At 44.7% G+C, this 22,368-nt stretch overlaps 3 protein-coding genes across 3 annotated transcripts; 1 reads left to right on the top strand and 2 right to left on the bottom strand.

Moving 5' to 3' along the window:
* Positions 1-11: 11 nt before the first annotated feature.
* On the top strand, positions 12-1,965 carry swsap1 (SWIM-type zinc finger 7 associated protein 1). The gene is made up of 2 exons (XM_084570174.1): positions 12-340; positions 1,374-1,965. The coding sequence occupies exons 1-2, from the start codon at positions 68-70 to the stop codon at positions 1,941-1,943; spliced, it is 843 nt and encodes a 280-aa protein (XP_084426300.1). The 5' UTR covers positions 12-67; the 3' UTR covers positions 1,944-1,965.
* Positions 1,966-2,139: 174 nt separating this feature from the next.
* epor (erythropoietin receptor) lies at positions 2,140-7,949 on the bottom strand. Its single transcript, XM_084570173.1, has 8 exons — positions 6,699-7,949; positions 6,297-6,432; positions 5,879-6,045; positions 5,287-5,438; positions 5,040-5,196; positions 4,857-4,944; positions 4,686-4,773; positions 2,140-4,590 (listed from the first exon to the last, which is right to left on the bottom strand). Exons 1-8 carry the CDS (start codon positions 6,799-6,801, stop codon positions 3,859-3,861), a joined length of 1,623 nt encoding a protein of 540 aa, XP_084426299.1. The 5' UTR covers positions 6,802-7,949; the 3' UTR covers positions 2,140-3,858.
* A 1,298-nt stretch (positions 7,950-9,247) lies between these two features.
* Positions 9,248-21,143, bottom strand: rab3db (RAB3D, member RAS oncogene family, b). Its single transcript, XM_084569955.1, has 5 exons — positions 20,851-21,143; positions 17,764-18,000; positions 12,980-13,098; positions 12,559-12,683; positions 9,248-11,978 (listed from the first exon to the last, which is right to left on the bottom strand). The coding sequence occupies exons 2-5, from the start codon at positions 17,998-18,000 to the stop codon at positions 11,791-11,793; spliced, it is 669 nt and encodes a 222-aa protein (XP_084426081.1). The 5' UTR covers positions 20,851-21,143; the 3' UTR covers positions 9,248-11,790.
* Positions 21,144-22,368: the final 1,225 nt, after the last annotated feature.

The following is a 22,368-nucleotide window of genomic DNA, read 5'->3' as shown; positions in this document are numbered from 1 at the left end:
CTAGAGCGTAAACGTCCTTATCCGAAGCTACAGTTGTATAACGGTGTGTAATACTGGAGGATGAGACATGGCGGACATTTTGACACTTGTTTTTAGGACTTTTCTGCCCCAAACGGGTTTAAAGAAGGAGCTGACTGTCAGTCCTCCGCCAGCTGCAGCCTGCGGCAGCGCCCTGGTGCTCGGAGACCACAGCATCAGCCGCTCTCTGCTGCTGCTGGCGGCCGTGACAGCCGCCTCGGAGATGGGGATGAAGGTGGTGTTCTTCACCCGGACACAGATTCAGAGCCTCCCGGTGTGTCTGCAGAGATGTGTCCCCAGCCTGAGTCCAGAGAGTCTCAAGGTAGAAGTCGACCAACGCTCAGACTGTGTGGCCCATAGTCGTAGGTTACCATTTGAGTGTGATAAAACTAAGACTCTGCCTTAATATATATATATATTTCTAAAGGTTATGGAATTCAAACCATTTCCCCAGAACTTAGGGGAATAAATGTATAAAGTTCCTGGTCCTCTGTGGAGGGAAAATAGTTAAAATATTCGGTATCCAGTGTAGCAACATTACACAGAGACAGGAGGAATAGTGAGGTAGAGTGTATAAAGGTATATATAAAATATACAAAAGTATATATAAAAATATACAAAGCTCATATATATGTATATATATATATGTGTGTGTGTGTGTGTGTATATGTGTATATATATGGCAATAAAGTCTTATAATAATAGTAAACAGTGTATATTTAACACAACATATATATATATATGTAGATATAGATATAGATATAGGAATGACAATAAAGTCTAAGTCTGTATATTAAAAAATAAACAGTGTATATAAAATAAACAAAACTATATAGAAAACAGGTGTACAAAGTTACAAAGTATATATAAAATATACAAAAATATATATAAATAAAATATATATATATGAATGACAATGAAATCTGTATATTAAAAATATACAAAGTGAATATTAAAAACACAAGAGTATATATACAATGTGTATATGTACAAATTATACAACAAATATAGAAAAATACACAATGCGTATATAAAATATACAAACACACATATATATATATTTATTATATATGAATGAGAATAAAGTCTGAGTTTTATTTATCTATATATATATATATATATATATATATACACACAAACACATGTATATATATCTATATATATAGCTATATACACACACATATATATACACAAAGTATATATGTGTGTACATATATCTATCTATCTATCACATATATATTCACAAAGTATATAGTGTATATCAAAATGCTGCTGTCCTTGCAGCCCTCATAGACACTGGTCTCTTCATTGTGTCCCTGTCAACTTACTTTTTTTTTTTTTTTTTGTTTTTAAAGAAAATAAAGTTTTCTTATCCCAGGACAGTGGAGGAGCTCCTCCAGCAGGTGGCCGAACTTCACGAGCCCTCCAACACATCCCCCACACCTCCCTCACTGATCATAGTAGACAGACTGGAGGGCTTCCTGGACGCTCCCGGAAACAACAGCCAGAGTGGGTTTTACCCGGCAGAGCAGTCCCGCGCTGCCCACATCTCTGCCCTGCTGTGCGACACAGCCGCCTTTCTCACACAAGTCCTGGAGCGGCGGGGGTCGAGCTCGGCCCCCTGTCGCGTCATTGCCTCCTTCTTGTCAGTGGCGGACGCTGGGCAAACCAGCAAAGATCCCTCTGCCACTGATCCCACCCTGGATGTCCTCGACCGCTATTTCCAAGTTCGCTGCACTCTAGATCAAGACCGAGGCTATGAAGCTGCTGCAGCTGGAGTACAGGAGGTGTGGCACATTTACCTGTCTGGGAGAGGAGTCACAGAGGGCTCTTCTGCCAAAGACTGTGAGGACACTCCAGGTGGAACCCAAGAGTGGCTGCTCTTCATCTTTCCTGACGGTCTAATGGAGTTTAAGTTGGTTTGAAAAGACTTAATAGAAGCATTAATAGAAACTTCTATGTTACAATGTCATGTGTCATAACCAGTCTTTCACTAAACCTTACCACTAATACTGGAACATGCTGTTCTCCCTCTCAGATACCCGTTAACACAACAGTTCTACACGCACAACGTTTAATTATTTGTAATTTTTAATGACTTAAAGATTTGACAAACATTTAAGTTGAATGTTACACAGAAAAATTACATGAACACTTTCACTCAGGGACCCTGAAAACGAGGCAAAGCCGCCTTAAAAAGGGAAAGAAATGCTGAAATATATATTGTATATTAAAATAAATGTACATTTTATATAGAATATTTGTCTTTCTTAAACATTGTGTGTGAAACATTGGACTGATATCACAGAGAGTTTTACAAATAGAAAATAAAACGCATAGAAAATGTTGTTAGAATATTATTTGAACTATTACTGAAAATAAAAGACATCAAAACAGATATAAACTATAGAAAGTTACCATTTGAGTGATAAAACTAAGACTTTACCTTAAAATATATGTTGCATAGTAGGAATTTTCACACTATGTTTTTTTTATGTATATGTACAAAAATAGAAATGAACAAAGTTTAACTACAATTTAATTTTGTTTTCTTAAGCCAGCAAAGCAAACACGAATAAAACGTATGGCAATTTAAATGTCTTGCATAGAAATGTCATGCACGATGCGCTCTTCAGATGGCAGTAGTGACTAAAATAAACTCTTAAACATGACAAGAAAGCAACTTACCAACAAGTACAGTTACCCGAGAATAGATATTTCCTTAAAGCCTTCCTGCACAGCCTACAGTAGTAGTAGTAGTAGTAGTGGTAGTTAAATTATTCCAGGATCCTATGTTTGGGAAATGACGTCTACTTGTTGGTTTGATTCTTCTACGAAACAGCAGTGATAAAACATCAACAAAAAGACATGATATATACAAATACAGTGAGTTAAAGATTTTTGATCATCCACAAATTCCACAAAAGACCAAAAACCCAACAATTTGTTGATCTCTCTTCCAATTCTTCCTGTCTTTTCCTAATGCGTCAACCACTATTCACTGAATTGTCAATCAGGATGAGAGGTGTAGCTCCATAATGAGGTCAAATCATTTTATTTATTTAGAATTTTTGCTTACGGACCATCAAAACTAATGTTCTTATAGTAGACGCAGCCATAAGCCAATTTGCCGCTGCAGGAACTTTCTCCAGGGACTAGGAACCCTGGGAGGTTCTCAGCATCTTTTAACTGCACAGACCAGGACCTAAACATTTTGATCTGATGAAATTATTTTACCCCAGACCAGAAAAAAGTATTCCGGCCACTACTTGTAGAAGTATGTAGCTGTCTATAGAGAAAAGTTTGGGCCCTGCACTCATAAATTGGTGTGTAGCACAGAGGAACGCTACTACACATCAGGCTTTGGATACTTGTAAGTCTTTTATTGGAGCTGGCTGATAATAATAATAGTAAAGAATGATCTCACCAACCACATACACTAAGACGTATCAGAGGAAAAGGGTTAACAGTCATTTCAGAGTCTACTGTTTATTTTAACTAGCGATTCTTACATTTAAGCTTAAAATAAGTAGATGCTTAGCCCAGATATGAACGCATTACTGTAGAAACACTCAAGAGTTCACTCCCTCAACTTGAATCACAAATTCCTGGTCAGATCTGCAGGGTAGGATATTAATGGACGGGTCACAGCTGCCGTTTGTGTGTAGTGGTAGTGTCCTGTACAGATCAGGTACATCCAGTGGAGAATTCTTCGTATATGTCCTTTAGCTTACCCTTTGGTTTTTGGTAAGCTCCTAGGTTCCTTTCTTAACAGTATGTGAGGGGTTATGTAGCCTTAGGTGAAAATCTGGTTTAAGACTCAGTCCATTAAGCTCCCTTTCAGCCTTCATCGTGGACAGGGTACTGTCTCGTCAGGAAGGGTCGTCTATGAACAGGGATCTCATTCTTGTACTCGTTTGCATAGATGACCACTTTCCCCAAATCGTCCACTCTGCTCATGGGGCTGTAATCCATAGAGACCCCAGAGTCTGCCACCGCCATGTAGGTGTATCCAGGGCCTTTGGAAATCCAGGCACTGTTTGGGTATTCAAAGCTGGACTGGGACGAAAGGCGACCCGACCCTGAACTTTGCTGCACCGATCCCAAGTCGGAGTGAGATTCACACAACACTGTCTTTCTGGAGGCAAAAAGCACCTCAAGGGGTAAGGTTTCCTCGAGGTTGTCATCCGGGCGCTCGTCTTCAACGTGGTCGTTGCCGCTGAGGGTGACGTAGGCATCTTGAGACTCCAGCAGACAACACTGGGAGCAGGGGACCGGGTGCGCCCGTAAGCGGTCCATTAGCCAGTGGTCATGTGGCATGGGTCTCCACCCATGTGTCATAGCCGAATCGCCCCTTTCCAACAGCCCTTGCTCGTCTGGCTCCTTCTTCGCTCCCTTGTCCTCCTTTCTGACAGCAGTCGGAGCTTTAGAGGCCTTGGGCGGCAGAGGCGGAGAGGGCGTCGTGGGGCAAAGGCTGAGTTCTGAGAGTACTTCCAGAGGCGAGGGGCATTCTTCAGAGTAGATGAACGCCGGGGTCAACCACAGGCCTCCATTGGTGTGCCCTAACCACTCCTGTACAAAAACGCAATGAAAAGAAAGCCTTGCGTCAAGAGTAAGGCTTCACAGAGAAGCTGGCGTGGCTGGAAGACTTTTAGTCTTGTCCTTACCTGGAAGTCCCCACCATAAACAGTAAAAAGACCTTGAAATTTTTTGTCGGGAGTTGGAATAGTTGGCCAAATCTTCTTGATAAGAAACCTGAAAAGGGAACAGATGCTGAGAATATAATACCCGAACTCTCTTTTCCATCTTTCTTAGGATAGTCAGGGACTGTGACTGACCTTTGATAGGAGAGGAGCATGGTAACACACAGCAGAAGGAGGATGAAGGAGATGATGAGAGTCAGGGATACAATGAGTGGGTCAAGTTCTGGAGGAGGCACAGGATGATCAGTGTGTTACATCTTTGAATGCGTGGTTCCTTTTAAGAAAGCCTTGCATTTATGCGTAGATGCGTTCGAATACCTGCGGGCAGAGTTTCCATGAACACCGGGTCACTCCAGGCACTCCAGAAGCCATTGTAGCTCATCCCGTCCATCTTTACACGGACTTGCACCTTGTACTTTGTACCTGACTGCAGGCCTCTCAGGATCATTTCTGAACAGGCTCGCGCCACCTCGAACTGTAAAATAGGTTCATGAGTAGCCATCTAACCTGCAATCAAGGTTGTATTCAACCCAGAGCGTATTGTTAAGCTAACAAACATACATACCTGCCCGGCATGGCTGTCCTCTGGAGCGTAGAGGACCTCGTACATCATGCTGTCATCCATGTACTTCAGAGGAGGTGGCACCCAGCTGACGTTCAGCTGACCTTGCTGACCCGTGGTGCTCACCGCCACGTTAGCAGGAGGGTCCAGAAGAACTGTCGAACAGACAGACACAACGTCGCTTGTTAGAAAGAAATTCTGGAGTTTCCAATAACTCTAAATCCTCGGTACAAGTGTATACACCTAAGACAGATTAGTTTCTTAGTAGCTGTAAGGCAGTAGCTCTGTTTTTCTTTCCATAAACTCCTGAGACGTGTCTGTCTGCTGTTCAGAAGTTGCACAACTAGCGGAAATTCAGATTTTTAGAGGCTCTTGGTGGCTTCTGGGGCCGGAAAACAACGCCAATGAGAGGTTTGAGGCCATAACAGAACCTTTGCAGGTAGTGAATCCAAAACAAAGGATTGAAAGATGATGTTTGATTGTCGTTACAAAAAGCCACCTCAACCACGGCCCATGTGCTTGGTTGTGAATATGAAGTCTAAATTTGTGACCTGAACTACTTTTAGTGGAATTTGAAGGCAATGAAGTCCCTTACAGACGAGCTCGATGAGAAGGCTGCGGTTGTGGACCAGGACCCCCTCACGGTGAACTTGGATGTCCATCTGGACGAACATCTTGGTTCGGTTCAGGTGGCAGATGAACAGCCTTTTCCCGCCCGCTGCAGGGATGACTCGGAGCGGGCACCTGCTGCTGTTTTCATTTCTGCTCAGGGCGGAGGAAGACGGAGTTGAGAAAAGTTGTTCTTTTATTGCATCAGCTCTGGATTGTACGACATTAACTGCATCTGCATTGACTTTAAATTCATTGTAGGTTGCGAAATGCATTTTCAGTTCCTTAAAATAATTTGTAAATCACACTTGAAATAACTCACGTGTAGCGTCTCAGTCGCAAACGGAAAACGGAAGAGCCAACTATGACTGGGTTTTACGCCACATACTCTGTTATTAACTTACTGATAGGTGTATGTGAAGGAGTACTGCTCCACAGAACCAGCCCTCTCCTCATCTTCCTCCCAGAAGCAAGTGAAGTCGTTCCTGCCTTCTGCAAAGCACTTGGGGTTTTCTGGCACCTCTTTCAGCAGCATGGAGGCTGAGGAGGTCAAAATGAAGCGGCAACAAGTGTGAGGGAACCATGTGGACTAACATATTATGATCAGCCGGAGGCATTTTAGCATAGTTGTGTCAGACATGAAAGTCTAGTTAGTTACTGCAGCCGAAAAGTAGATTATTTTCAATTATTCGCTTCAGAAACGCACATTTCTAAACAATTATTAAACATTTACATATTATTTCTGTCAATTTTACCCAAAAGGTTTCAGTTTTATTGTCCCTACAAATTATAGTAAGTCACCCCACCTTTCTTCTCGAAATCCCGTGCGCCTTGGACGATGGAAAGCGTTCGCGTGGCGCAGAAGATCAGGTAGAGTGCCAACAGTCGGCTCAGGTGATCACATGTCATCCTTTTGTCTTCTCCGTGAACACAAAGACTGCGGCTCTCCGTCCTCCACCTGCATCGCTGGAGCTCAACACACCGAAATAATAATGAAGAGGGAAAAAAAAACACGCTCTCCCTCTGGGTGACGCTTGTTTTTTTGTTCTGATACCGCGGATGGCGCAACGCGGTTACGCGCCTGCTTGGGAGCGATAAGGTGCGCACGGTCGATCTGTTTACGTTCTCCTAAAAGTGAGTGAAGAAGAGGTGGAGCGAAAAGATCTTACAAAACGTTTTACTCACTAGTTGATGGGCGGGAATCACGAGCTCATTGATGTTTACAATTTGTTTGTGGCGACTGAGAAAGTGATCCAAGTTGGCGTGCGTAAATACGCACACGGATCAATAGATATCTAGATAAATAGTCAATGAATCAAACTACATCTAATTGGTTGATTGAATTGCTGATTCATTGATTGATTTTGAGGAGCTGGCGTATTTTTCTTAGAACAAAGCTCTTTAAAATACCTGCACGTGTCCGGAAACCGCGGATTCCTCACTCTGCAGGCAGCAGACCCAAACGGTTTCTTATCTGCTCGCCGCACACGCATGTTTTCTTCGTTTGACCAGCATTATCAGAGCTGCAGACGACCCCGCGTCTTCACCCATGATAAGGTACCCTCGGGCCCATCCCCGTCAGTTTGAATGCAATTCAGCGCGTCTTTGCATCACGTACAAACGGGAGGAGGACGGCCTGACCCCTGGCGTGGACACGGGACCGCACGCATTCAAGCTGCAGATAATAAACCAGCTTTGCGCAATTCAACCCCCCCACGGTCCTTTGAGACAGTTTTGTGAGGAAGTGGAGGCCCTGCACAGAAGGTAGCTGTGTCTTACCGTCTGTGGTGGCAGGAAGGAGAGGATGAGGAAACCTGTATTGTTGTGGCAGAGTGCGGTTTTTCTGGTTCTTCAGATAAAACGTGAAAAAAACAAAGAAAAAAAAACGGATGTATGATCATAAATCACACTTGAGATGCTGCCATGGCGACAAAAGACCTAACCGTGTGTGCATGCTTCAGCTTTTACCATACACCGATCAGCCACAACATTAAAACCACTGGCAGGAGAAGTGAATAACACTGACCATCTTGTGACAATTCATTGTTATGCAGGGGAAACTTTTGGCATTCATTGGTGTGGATGTTACTTAGACATGTAGCACCCACCCAGACCAGACCAGGGACCCCCACCCCATAGCAATGACACTCCTTGATGGCAGCAGCCATCCCCAGCAGGATGCAGCCACAAAAACAGTTTAGGAACAACTCAAAAAAACATGAAGAACATCACAAGGTGTTGACCTGGCCTCCAAATTCACTAGATCCCAAACTGATCAAGTATCTGTGGGATGATCCACAGAGGACCCTCCCCTCAAAGCACCCCCCCCCCCCCCCCCCCCCCAGTTGCCAGACACCACAGGACACCCTCAGTAGGCCCATGTCCATTCTCTGATGAGTCACAACCTTTGCAGGTAGTGAATCCAAAACAAAGGATTGAAAGATGATGTTTGATTGTCGTTACATGAAGCCACCTCACCCGAGTTGGGAAAAGTTGTTCTTTTATTGCATCAGCTCGACTTTCACTGTATCTGCATTGACTTTAAATTCATTGAAGGTTGCGAAATGCATTTTCAGTTCCTCAAAATAATTCGTGAATAGCACTTGAAATAACTCATGAGTAGCGTCTCGATCGCAAACGGAAAACGGAAGAGCCAACTATGACTGGGTTTTATGCCACATACTCTGTTATTAACTTACTGATAGGCGTATGTGAAGGAGTACTGCTCCACAGAACCAGCCCTCTCCTCATCTTCCTCCCAGAAGCGAGTGAAGTCGTTCCTGCCTTCTGCAAAGCACTTGGGGGTTTTCTGGCACCTCTTTCAGCAGCATGGAGGCTGAGGAGGTCAAAATGAAGCGGCAACAAGTGTGAGGGAACCATGTGGACTAACATATTATGATCAGCCGAGGGCATTTTACCATAGTTGTCTCAGATATGAAAGTCTAGTTAGTTACTGCGGCTGAAAAGTAGATTATTTTCAATTATTTGCTTCAGAAACGCACATTTCTAAACAATTATTAAACATTTACATATATTTCTGTCAATTTTATCCAAACGGTTTCAGTTTTATTGTCCCTACAGTAAATTATACGAAGTCATCCCACCCTGTCTTCTCGAAATCCCCGAAGAACAGCACAAGGTGTTGACCTGGCCTCCAAATTCACTAGATCCCAAACTGATCAAGTATCTGTGGGATGATCCACAGAGACCCCGACCCTCAAAGCCCCCCCCCCCCCAGTTGCCAGACACCACAGGACACCCTCAGAAGGCCCATGTCCATTCTCTGATGAGTCACAACTGTTTTGGAAGCAACAGGGGAGACCTACACAGTGAATGAGGGCGCCGTTTTGTCCAAGGAATTCACTCTTTATTTTCATACACACATTTCAAGACAGTGACAGTAGTTGTTTTTTTTAAGGTACACCTGCTTCCATCCAACACATTCGGAGCCTGAACGTTAAAGGAACGAAACACATGAAGACAAAGGAAGAAAGACTTGCTTGGAGTTTCTAAAAATTGCACATATTTGACAAAATGGACACAGACGATGCAATACAAGTAGTGTTATGGGTCCCCGCGCCGCACACCCTTGTGTTAGAGCCCCCCGCATCAAAGCCCAGCGTTGCGCGGACGATAGCATCGGTTATCTGATCATCAGTGAAAGTGTATCGCTACGGAGCAGCGCGCGCTGACAGGGGAGATAACTGACCACGGGCCCGTACAATGGCAGGGAGTGGGCTGACCACTAGCTGTGACCAACGTGGGGACGCTATCGTGGCACAGAGGCTACAGTTGATAATAACCGACAGTCAGCAGCCGGCACGTCGACAATGAAGGCCACTCCGAGTGCTCCGGCTTCCTCCCACCGTCCAAACACATGCTCGTTGGGTTCATTGGTGATTCTAAATTGGCCGTAGATGTGAGTGTGAATGGTTGTCTGTCTCTCTGTGTTAGCCTTGAGATAGACTGGAGACCTGTCCAGGTGCGTACCCCGTCTCTCGCCCCAGTAGCAACAGCCGGGAGAGGCTCCCCCCTGCTGACCCTTCACAGGACAAGCGGTTACAGAAAATGAATGAATGAATGAACGGTCCAGTACTGTCACGTCGAAGCAATTTAACGTACAAACACGTCGACGGAATGTAAAACCTAATTTTATTCACCTCGATGAGCGAAAAAAAAGGACAAATATTACAGCAGTGAGGAATAAAGCAACCCTCCCCCTGATAGTCGCACGGCTGTGGCCCCGACTTATTCTCTGAGATCAGTGTTAATCCCTTTCTAACACACACACACACTTACTTCCCCAAAACAAGCGTCATGTCAGTTACGAACAACAACAACAAAAAGATCATTTACCAACTTCTGTAAATACTCAGTTATTAAGCACAGCAGGTTTGTAATGCCGTCTGTTTAGCCATGCTGCAGCCAGGAGAGCAGAGTGTGTGTGTGTGTGTTGGTATCATGGCGAAAGCAGGTGTGTGTGTGTGTGTGTGGGGCAGGACAAAAGAGGTTGAGGTTTACCAGCAGAGAAAGAGTGGAGTTAAAGGAATGGTTTGATGTTTGTTAGTTTAGATGAGACTGTCGCGTACAGGGAACATGAAGCCTTCACCAGAGAAGGGAACAGGAGACAGCACTAAAAAAAGTCTGCCCCTTAGCTAAGCTAAGCTAAGCTAAGCTAGCTCTGCATTTACCTCACACGTACTGTATCTGCGTATTTAACCCTCGACAGGAAAGCAAACACTTCTTTCTCCCAAACCTTGAGCTTGAGCGGGCTGCACAAAAATCATTCATTCATTCATATAACGTCTCCCAGGTAACGATAGCTCCAGCCACCTCTCTCTCAACGGTCGAGTCTACCGTTTACTGAAGAAGCGTAGAGCTGACCTGACAACACGTGTTTCCACCACGGGAACTTTCAAGAAACTTTGGAGGCAGGAATCAGGCTCTAAATTAAGTTCCTGGGAAATTACTTTACCCCCCGAAATACCTCCTTGCTTGGGAGGTAGTACTTCTGTTGAACTTGGAGCAAAGAACATTTGATTCGTTGACTATTGGTAGCATGATATCTCACAGTCAAGCTCAGTTTGCCTACTGTTTAAATCCGTTCCTTTTTCTAGCTCTGAATGAGACCATTTTTAAAGCAGTAAATCACATCTCTCCTCCAAGCTGTCTGTCTGGAATTACCTTTATTGGTATATTTATATGTTTTACTGCCACCTACTGGACTGGAGTGCAGCATGCAGCTGTAGACGTCCATGCAGAAATTAAGTGTACTGTTGCTTTTTCACATGTCAGCGGACTAAGTCGCTAAAACTTTGCGGTTCTTTAGATCGCCCCGGAAACGCAGAAAACAACCAACAGTATACAGGATGCTTAAAGTTCTTTAAGAAAAAGTTCCTGGGGCTAAAAGTGCCGGGTACTTTGGGTGCAGACGTAAGCACGTGCGCTGTATGACTCTCAAACACAACAGTGAACGACAGAAGAACCGGTGTTTATTTGTAATCCCAACATTAGTGGCATCGTTAGCTTGTCGCTATCCGTAGCACAACGAATCAGTGGGGCAGCAGCGGTCAAGGTGGATGATGTGTGGACAGAAAACCTGGGCAGGTTTTAGTGGATTATTATGAGCTCACAGAAGAAATGATGATGAAGAGACAAAAAGAGAAGAGAAAACACACATCAGTGGATTAGAAAGGTCTGATGGAGATGAACTCAGCTAGCTGTGCGATGGTTGCCGAGTGGACAAAGCAGAGTTCAGCGTGGCTCGAGTGATGGGAGTGGAAGAGGTTGCGGCACTTTAAATGTTTGAGGCACAGAGAGGAAGTTGTTCTTCATTGTGTGTGTGTGTGTGTGTGTGTTTGTGTGTGTGTTGGGAGACTTGGTAAGAAGGCGGACGGTTTAGCAAGCGCAGCCCCCGTGGCTCTCTGGTTCTGAGTCTTTAAAGCCCTGGTTCCTGTGGTTGGATATGAGGTTAGGGTCTCCTTCTATGCTCTCGTTCATCTTCTCGCAGATGACGTCCACCAGGCGCTCGAACACCTGCTTGACGTTGATGTTGTCCTTGGCGCTGGCCTCGAAGAACTGGAAACCTGAGACGCACAGACGGAGCTGAATGTGATTTCAATTGACAAGTAAGCACACGAAAAAAACGGACGTCACCCAGGAGCTAACACTGTCAAAGCTAATGGTGGCGGTACAGATTAGCTGACATGGACGCCTCCAAGAAGAAGACAAGGAGCCCAGCGGGTCGTTGCAGCAAACTAGCAGAGGCTCATCAAGTTTGTAGAAATACAACTAAAGTACTACTGCAATGCATATGGAAAGGCTAACGCTAACGCTAGCAGAGGAATGGTCCACATCCTCTCAACAGCTGTCAATGCAGTAACAGAAAGAAGGAGGCAGCACATCAACAATTTGTTAAAGTTATTAGACCTTTAGCTGCAGTGCACGGAGAAGGCTTCAGAGAAATACTGCATTTTTATTGATGGTGATGACTTGCTGCCTGTTTTTATACAGGCTATACATACTTGCAGCACACAGTATGTAGCACATGAGTTGTCTGTGCTCAGTATATGTATTCACGTCAAGAATATAGATTTCATTGTTGCAGAGCATTACTTTCTACTGTGTTTTAGAGAGAGTACGTAGTCAGTGTCAACTTGACTTTACCTAGGTCCTCTGCCAGGCGCTGGCCATCCTCCGTGGGTATGAGCCTGTCGTCTTCCAGGTCACACTTGTTGCCAACCAGGATCACCTGAGCGTTGTCCCACGAGTACGTCTTGATCTGCGTCGCCCTGGAAGTAAGAACCGCATTATGCATTAATTTGGCATAATGTGGTGTCTAAAATCTTTGGGAAACATAGACGGCAATGTTGATAAAGCTTTGCGTAAAGCTACAAAAGGCAGAAATGTGTGCAGAAAGAAATGAGCATGGCCTCCTCATAACTGACCACATGGTGGGGCTATCACACCAAAATACCTCCTCCCTCACACTTTCCAGTCGACTCACAAAATGACAAACCAGGCCAAAAAAAACAAAAACAAACATAACCTCCAGGCGTTCAACCTTTCCCAACACGTTCCGACTCACCAGTCCTGAACTGCGCTGAAGGAGTCCTGATTGCTGATATCGTACATGAGCAGGAAGCCCATGGCTCCTCTGTAGTAGGCGGTGGTGATGGTGCGGTAGCGCTCTTGTCCTGCTGTATCCTGCGTTTGCAGACACACATTATTCAAACTATGCTCCACACACTTAACATTCATTAAAAAGCTGCACAAGACAACAACAAAACTAAAGAATTAACCCTTCTGTGACTGTTCAATGCATGATTTTAAACCAGAAGGAGGCATTATGTGTGTTTTTACCGCAGTAGTAATCAGTTTGACATTAGAGTCAGTGATCTACTTTAATGATCCGGTCTAATTTAGTCCAACAAACCTGTCTGATGCGCGTTTGACATGATTTCGCCTTTGACAAGTAATTACTTGAGCTGTTTAGTCACTACGTTGGTTGTAGCGCTCCCTCTTTTGTTTGCCCTTGTACTCCCTTGCTACTTGTAAGATCAGATATGAGTGCTACTCTGAACTCTGATTGAGAATTTCTAGGTTGCGGTTAGGTTTAGTTTCTCTAACATTAAGCATTTTCAAATAAAATTCACTCCCCAAAAACTTGTCACACAGATCAATCCCCATACATGCATGTCACTGACACTTTAAACTGGATGTTTGATGTTCATTACATACAAGTGGGTTCTGTTTTAGTTCCTTTAAACTAGGAAAACTCTTAACGTGTGGCTGACTTTTTAAAAATCATATTTTCTGATTACATTCTCCACAGTTTTTCCTACACACTTCATGTCAACTTCATATAAACAGTTTGCACTACTCAGGCTCTGGATTTTGAACATCTGGGCTAAGATGATCAGTGGTATTACTGGGTAGATAAACTGTTTAGTTTTCTCTCTGACTTTGTGCTTTACTAAAAACTATTTCCAATAATACAGGAGTCGTGTTTATATGTAATTTGTTTTGGTTTAATTTGTAGTAGGTAATAAAACGTTCCTGCGTAGGACAGAGCTGTGAACCCTTCATTATTTTTCTCCTTTGTCTTCAACAAAATGCCACTTTTCCACCTGACAAAATGCACCAGAAGACGGCAAATAGTAGGGACTGAGGAGTTTTTAAAATGATCGGATGGGTACGAGATTCGGCCAAGCCTTTTGTAGTTATTTTTTTGAGGGCTGCCATAAGCCATAAAATCCTTGTAGCGTCAAAAAAGCATCTTCTTCTTCTTCAGTGGCAGTTGGCTAGGGTCAAAGCTGCCAATATTGAAGAAGAAGAAGAAGAACCAACATCACGTGACAAAACATGACGTGTGGAAGAACTTTATTCTGGAAAATGAAGTCAGTCAGACAGAAAATTTGAAAATTATGCAATGTGGATGCTTGTTGAGGTGGTAGTAGGAGATCGTCATTCAACATTCAATACTACCACCTTTATTCGCCACCAAGAAAATAAATAAATAAGTAAAACACGGCGAGTCTGCACTGAAATAACAACAACAAATTATGAACGCTGCGTTTAAAAGAAGAGAAAAGTTTCCTGGAGACAGTGTCAAAGAGAGAGGGTTAGGGAGTTCATGGCGTTGGACGACCAGAACATTTCTGGAGCCGAGGAACGAGCTACCCTCTCCACACTACAATAACTTATTTATTGGACTTAATCCTGTTGCATGGTGCACACGTGATCTAGGAGAAGCTATGAAAAGCCTTTATAAATCTCCAAGGGAGGAAATGTTCCGGACTCGTATCAGCTGATAGCGAATATTAAAAGATCTGGATCAGATCAGTGCAACAAAAAAAAAAAAACTTGATCGAGACATCCCTTAGCAAATAGGACAGCCACAATCATTTCTCATGAAACTGGGACTTCTGGCTCGTCTCAGATTGCAGCAAATAACAGAAACGTAAGCCCCTCGGAGTCAGAGATGATGTGGCCGCTGTGCAGTGAGCAATACTGAGACTAAGACCTGGAAGCTAATTGTAATTCTAATTAAATGGACATGGCCGGCGATAACACAGTCAAGGGCTCGGTTTAGTTTCATGGATCATCAAAGCAAAAAGATCAGACGGGTAGTAGTAGAGTTGGTCTAGTAACTCTCATGGTTACTTGGTAACCTGTCCGAGACCTTCATTTGCATTAGAGGCCTTTGTGAGTGTGTGTGTGTTTCGGTGTTTGTCTGATGTTTTCCTCATTTCAAAGTGGAGGAGGAGGAGGAGGAGGAGGGGTGGGTTGTCCAGGTAACCAGAGGCCATTGAGGGTTATGAATGTTCCATTACAGCCAGGACTGGCGCAGGGTGATCGGCCCGAATCATCCTTCTCACTTCACAAAACGGACCGTCTGCCGCGTAAATCCTCCCCATCTGAGACGGCGGCTTTACTCTTCAATCTTTCCCTAGACTCCCGATTCCTGACGCAGGTTATTTCTGTCCAAGTGCAAACCGAAACATTCCAGGTCCATCTTTATCTCATCCACGCAGAGATGATCAAATATTTGGCAGCGTAATGGGAGAACTAACCAAACAGACAGTCTCCGGGGTTGCTACAATCAACCTTTACCGGTAAACACAAAGCTGCTCCCTGGTGTGCGCGTGATGAAAGACGTGGAGGAGTTCGAATCAGGATTTCTGCACGGCCGAAGACTCTCAAGACCCCGGTCTTTAAACACGCGTCACCTGCGTATACAAAAGCTGCGGCGGCGCACACAGGATGTCGTCCCCCGGGACACCGCTCGTGAGACAACATACGTGTGGACGTGTTTATGCTAAGTGTGCGAAGGGTGTGTGTTTGCTTAAAGATCAGAAACATATTTCCATGACACAAAAAAAAATAAAGGAGGGGATTTAAACAATATGTGTGCACGGCGTGAACACATTGTACATATGCTCTTGTGTGTTCACCGTGCTAAAGGGGGCCATGTGGCGTGTTATCAGGCTAGCTTGTTTCCACAACGCACAAAGCGAGGCCGGCAGCTGGTGGAGTGGGCTCGTCAACAATGCTCTCCTCTCCGTCTGAGGATCTGGTTAAATCTCTCTCGGACGGTGGCTGACATGATTTTAACAGCCGGGGCCATTGCAGAGTTGATTGTTAACGCCACGTAGAGAAGGGCTCGTATCAAGACCTTGTATCCTCTGCAGCTCCCACACCCTTTGAACACACTGCTCCGCTTGCGCTGCAGTATATCTTCATAAGTCAGACGGCTGATAGGGGACTTCCTCCGCTTCCTGAGCTTAGGAAATACCAGGTTGCTTTGTCACCCGACGTCGGTGGTTCCATCAAGGCTGTCCTTTCCTGGCATTGACCTTCTCAGAAAGCAAACCAGCCACAATAGTCTCTAATATCCTACAATCATCGCGGTTAATTCATTTTCAGCTACTAGAGTATCACACGCCGCCAGCACTTCTTGTCATTTACGAGAGGCCGGTGAGTTGTGTGCTTTGGCGTGGGCTCCTCGCTGGCCGCTGATTCATTTTTGGTCACTGTTTGTGCATCGTACAGTGGCTCCCAGATTGTTGGCTCAAATGAATCATCTTGTTTGAACAACTTTAACGACGTATAGCAATAGGATTTGGAGTGCACTATAAGGACCGGTGGAAGCTGATCAAGGATACACCTCATAGGACAATATGAAGGCCCTGCAGATGACGCCAAGGTGCAGGTTTCTTATTGAGACATGTTGCTCTGGAACAACCCAAAGATAACCCTAATTTGTTGATGGTGAATTAATATTTCTTAGGTAGACGTATGAGAAGTACTCCTCCTCTAACACTCAGTAAAGCCTTGTCCAAATATAAAGAAATTTCCTCGTCATCCATCACCTTGTAGCTGACATTTGGTTGGTAGTGGACGTACGTATATTTGTCCAAGTGAAACGAGCAGAACCTTAAAATATCGCAAGTGTATGGAAGAAGTCAAGAAAAGGCCTTGTACAGTTTTTAGAACAAAGCAGTACATTATGGATTGCCGAGAGCTAGGTCTTCTTGCCATCACTGCTAAAACACCCGACGCTTCTCAAAGCCTCGCTATCTGCGTGGTTAATCTGGTGGTGGCAACGTTTCCTTGAGGTAGACTCTGTGACTCTGCAGTTTGCCAAACCCTAGCTCTTCCTGTCAGCAGCGCAAAGAAAAAGAAAATTCCATCAACAACCATACCGCCATTACATTTGGGTTCAACCGACGCGCCAAGCCCGGTATCCGCTATCAGTGAATTTAGTGGCGAGAACCAAATTATGTTTTCGTGCAGTAAACGTTTGGGATGCGTCACTCCAAGTGGTTGTTGCCTCAAAGTTTAGATTAGTTCAACTTTTAAGGCATCTTTGAGGCAACAACCTGCCCTTGAGGCATACTCAAAGGCAAATACTAATAGCTTCTCATTATATCTTTAGCTTAAACCCCCAAGTAGGCTTTTTAACATCAACTCTTAAACATGAATCAAGTCCCTTTAATCAGGTTGATTGCTCCCCTTTACACGTTAGTGTGAGCACAGATTCCAGATCTGAGAAGGAAGTAGGAATGAGTGTGAAAACATGAGGAAATCACCAACACTTGCACAGTTTACAGGTTTAACTTGCACAACCTACAGTTCGAGTTCAAGCCTCCTATCTTTGCAGATGGAATAACTGTGCCAGTTGCCAACGGCCATTTCAAATAATATAACTTTCCCATGTCACCAACCTGTTTGTCTTTGCTAGTGTAGAAATAGCGTCTCTAAAGTTTAAAGTTTAAAGACAAAACCTGTTGTTCATGCTTTCTGTTTGCCTGTTACAATCAATGGTCTGATTGTAAATCCAGTGTATTGTGTCTTTAATCCACTCACCCAGATCTGCAGCTTGATCCTCTTGTCGTTGCGGAAGACCGTCTTGACCTTGAAGTCGATGCCCACGGTGCTGACGAACGCAGAGGTGAAGGAGTCGTCTGCGTAGCGGAAGAGAAACGAGGTCTTCCCCACGCTGCTGTTGCCGATGATCAGCAGCTTGAACATGTAGTCGAAGTTCTGGTCGGCCGCATCCTTCGGCGTGGGCTGCTGCTGGAGCCGCGAGTCGTTCGATGCCATCTGGAGGGTTGGGGGGGAGAAAAAGGGAATTATAGCGTTATGGCGGTTTATTTTCTTAATCAGCTGAACTGCTCTATAAAATCTTCCAGAAGAGCTTCGTGTCGAATTGTCGGCGGGAGAAACCCTGACCCTGAGCGAAGGGTCACTGCCTGGCACTAAGGCTTCATTCCTCTTGGACTGGTTAGGTACATCCTATCCCTTCTGTGGAAGAGGGACCTTCGGATCAATCTCCATTATGCAGAAACTAGGGGCATAAAAGCAATTTCCATAGGCGCATGATGGTACACCAGGACCCAACGGCCGACTGCGTCCATCCATCACCGTATCCTCTAAAAGGTCGCCAATCGTAGCCGTCAACTGGCAAGAGATCGGATGCACACTGGACAAGTTGCCGGTTTGCCACGGGGCTAACAACCATTCACACTCAGATGTGAAGCTACAGCCAATTCAGATTCCCCAATTAACCTTGCATGCTTATCATTTGGACCTACAACAGACCCTCCAAAACAGTCCGACTTAATATTTCTAACCTTTCAATAGTCCAAAAGCAAAACAAAAATCAGTTTATATTGGTATTTAATTGAGAAAGGCTGCGTATATTCACATTAGAGGAGCATTTCATTTGCTCAGTGGATAATTAAATCACTCATATTGATGAGAATCTGTATGAATTGGCCTGTTATGCTTTGAAAAGAGGTACAGATGTTGTTGCTGTTCATGTTTTGGTGCATCGAAGGTGGAGATTTCGACCACTAGCGCTCAATACTTCGGACAAACGCGAGTCAAAACTGATCCACTTACTGATTCTGTTTTTGATACCACTAAGAGATTTTCCAAAAATACTGACTGCTCAGTGTGTGCTTAAATTATGGAAAAGAAAGCCATCTGTTCAGGCCGCTTCACTACAACCATTAACCTCAGCGTAATCTCTCCTGGGGGCAGGTGTGGGATTACCTGCCTTTTAAGCCTTGTACTATCAGTCAAACGGTGGAAGGAGGAGGAGGAGGAGGAGGAGGAGGAGGGAGCTGACCCCGTCTACCCCTTCAAACACAAAGCTGATCAATCGGTGCAGATCGGCAACGCCCCTCTCTCTCTCTCGTCTCCGTGGAGACCAGACCGGGACTCAGCTGCGAGACCCATTAGCGGTCGAAGCAGGGAGTCCGCCGCCCCGCTCGGCTTTTAACCGCGGCAGACGGAGGTCTCCAGAGCTGGGATGGCGTGATCGATCACACTACCGCCGAGGGCAATGGAAGAAAGAGGGGATGGATCGTTGTTGAGGAATAAAAGAAGAGACCTGGCTAAATCGCTCAGTGCCTACATGTTTATTTTTGCAATAATTACACTGCAGGGCATGTGAGGACAAATACTTGTGCATTGATAGCTTGGTTGGGTGCACGGCTGCAGTCGAATCCATGACTTGCAACTCTGAGCTAACCCCAGCCCTAGCCCTAACCCTGGCCTGTGTTTTTTGCTGCTGCTCTAAAAATACACTCTCATTCACACTTTACATGTCGCAATAAAACTGCTTACCATCTCCGTCAACACACCACAGCGCTCTTTCGCAACTTCGATCACTCAAAGAGAAACTCCCCTCAACGCCCTGAACACTGCTTCCCACCTACCACCACATTAAAGCCCCGTGCTCTCAAGCAAGTCTGCCCTAATCTCCCGAGAACATTAGCAACTCCCAAACCACATGATGCCCCATGCGAAAAGTTCTCGGGGGGTCAACGTAGCGTCGACTCACACGCCCTAACGTCACACCGCTTTCTTATTTCCACTCGGCTCAGCTCGGGGCCAGGAGGTAAACCCGGTCACATGCCGCCCGTGTTTACTGAGCAGCTCAGGATGGCTGTAGGCAAAAAAAAAAAAAGGCCTCGTGTTGACTTTTCTTGAATTTTCTTAAATTGACTTCCCCTTTTCTTTTCTTTATCGCTACAGACGTGTCACAGATACAACAAAGGGTTTGCCGGTTGTGGTGATGTTGCCTAATTCTGCGGTCTCAAGTTCCCTTCCCTGGAGATGCACACTTAAACGCTTGCCAGTTTATTAGGCACACTAGTGGCTGTGAGTGAACTCTAGCACAGCAGCCTTGAGCTGAACTCTATCGTGACAGGAGGTGTTCAGTTTGAACAATAATTTCCTGTTATTTTCTCGACTTTAGTCAGCGGTTTTAACAGCTAAACAACGATAACACAGATGAAATACCACCTTTCTGATAACGGTTTTAAAGAGGGATTTCACTTGTGTGTTTTCAAGCGAGTGCATGCACTCAGACGCAACAACAATGAAGCAACAGCAGCATCTCTTTAAAAAAAACAAAACAAAAACAGGCTGCCCAGACTTTTGAGTCTCACACCAGCACCTGCCACACCACCACTGAGAGCCATCCTCCTCGCAGCGCAGATGACGGGACGTTTTACTGAGCTGCAGACTAGATGAGAGCTGCTTTATGGCACAATGGGGCGCCATTATCTCCAGTAAAACAAACAGAAGCCAATATGGTGAATAGGTGGTGCAGCCCTGTCCCTTGAGTTGGCACTGTTTGCTGAGCCAGGCTGCCTGGATTCAACAGGAAATGAGCTGTATTGATCAGCTGGCAGCTGTCACATCTGTTCTCTCATTAGGAGGAGGAGGAGGAGGAGGAGGAAGAGGAGGAAGGAGGAGGACATGCATGTAGACAATACAGGCTGTTAGGTTTAGGGTGGTGATAATGGAGAAAAAAAAATGCAAATGATAGTCAGGAACAGACGGCTAACTTCCACGGGGATAAAAACACAAGCAAGTTATTTCCTACTTATCAGGAAGTGTGAGGCAGGAAGAAAACAAAAGCTTGACTCAGAAACTCACCTCAAAAAAGAAAGAAAACGTCCAACTCTGATTAGTTTCCGTCCGGCAAAAAAGATGCCGGAGTTTATAGAGTCAAAGCGCGGCTACAAAGTGAATATCCTCTCCGGTAACAGCAGCACCGCTTGGCCGAGCTGCTCCAAGCTTTCCTCGCCGGGCTGATATTTCTTCTCTGCGTTCCGGTGTTCGCAGTAAAGGGGGACTGGAGCGGCTCCCGGATCCGGGGTTGTCTGTGTGTGTGTGTGTGTGTGTGTGTACAGAGAAGCTGGAGCTCCCTGACTGAGAAAGAGAGAGGCTGGACCAGCGGCGCGTGCGCACCTGAGCGCGCGGCGACGCACGCACACACGCCCCAAAGAAAAATGTTTGAACGTCGTTACCTGGGCGACAGGTGAGCGCCTTAGAAATCTACAAAGCTAGTGGTTAAAAAATTATTGAACTTTATTTTTAAACTTTCAAAACATTAGGTACAATAGTGAAATACAAAAAGGTGTTAATTCAAGATTCAAAGATGATTGTTCTGGTGGATGTAGTGTGTGGTGTTGTTAAACTACTGAGGACCAAACATAATAAATGTAGGAATTAATAAATGAAATACATAATTAATCCAAATAAAAGTTGGTTTATGTAAACGTCAATGTCATTATTCACTTTTTGCATTACCAAAATGTATTTATTCATTTATACTTGAGCCATTTTTGCCATTTAAGCTAATTTTAGCCTAGCCCACCGACTAAAATGAGATCAGAAAAACACGTGTTGGTGCAACATCCCAAAGATTCTCAATGGGGTTAAGGTGTGGACTCTGTGGTGGCCAATCCATGTGTGAAAATGATGTCTCATTCTCCCTGAATCACTCTTTCACAATCTGAGCCCCATGAATCCTGACATTGTCATCTTGGAATATGCCCGTGAACATCAGGGAAGAAAAAATATCCATTGATGGAATAACCTGGTCATTCAGTATATTCAGGTAGTCAGCTGACCTCAGTCTTTGGACACATAATGTTGCTGAACCTAGACCTGAGCAACTGCAGCAACCCCAGATCATAGCACTGCCCCCACAGGCTTGTACAGTAGACACTAGGCATGATGGGTGCATCACTTCATCTGCCTCTCTTCTTACCCTGATGCCCCCATCACTCTGGAACAGGGTAAATCTGGACTCATCAGACCACATGACCTTCTTCCATTGCTCCAGAGTCCAATCTTTATGCTTCCTAGCAAATTGAAGCCTTTATTTCCAGTTAGCCTCACAGATTAGTGGTTTTCTTAAGGCTACACAGCTGTTCAGTCCCAATCCCTTGAGTTCCCTTCACATTGTACTTGTGGAAATGCTCTTACTTTCACCATTAAACATAGCCCTGAGTTCTACTGTCGTTTTTCTTCTATTTGATTTCACTAAACGTTTAAGTGATCGCTCAAAGACGATGGTTCTCCACTATCCTTCCAGTTTTTAATAATGCGTTGGACAGTTCTTAACCCAGTTTTAGTAGTTTCTTCAATCTCCTTAGATGTTTTCTC

The sequence above is a fragment of the Chelon labrosus genome, assembly GCF_963514085.1.
Source record: "Chelon labrosus genome assembly, chromosome: 21".
Lineage (NCBI taxonomy): Eukaryota > Metazoa > Chordata > Actinopteri > Mugiliformes > Mugilidae > Chelon > Chelon labrosus.
Note: the sequence above shows the minus strand (reverse complement) of the source record. Positions and strands in the feature narration are given on the sequence as shown.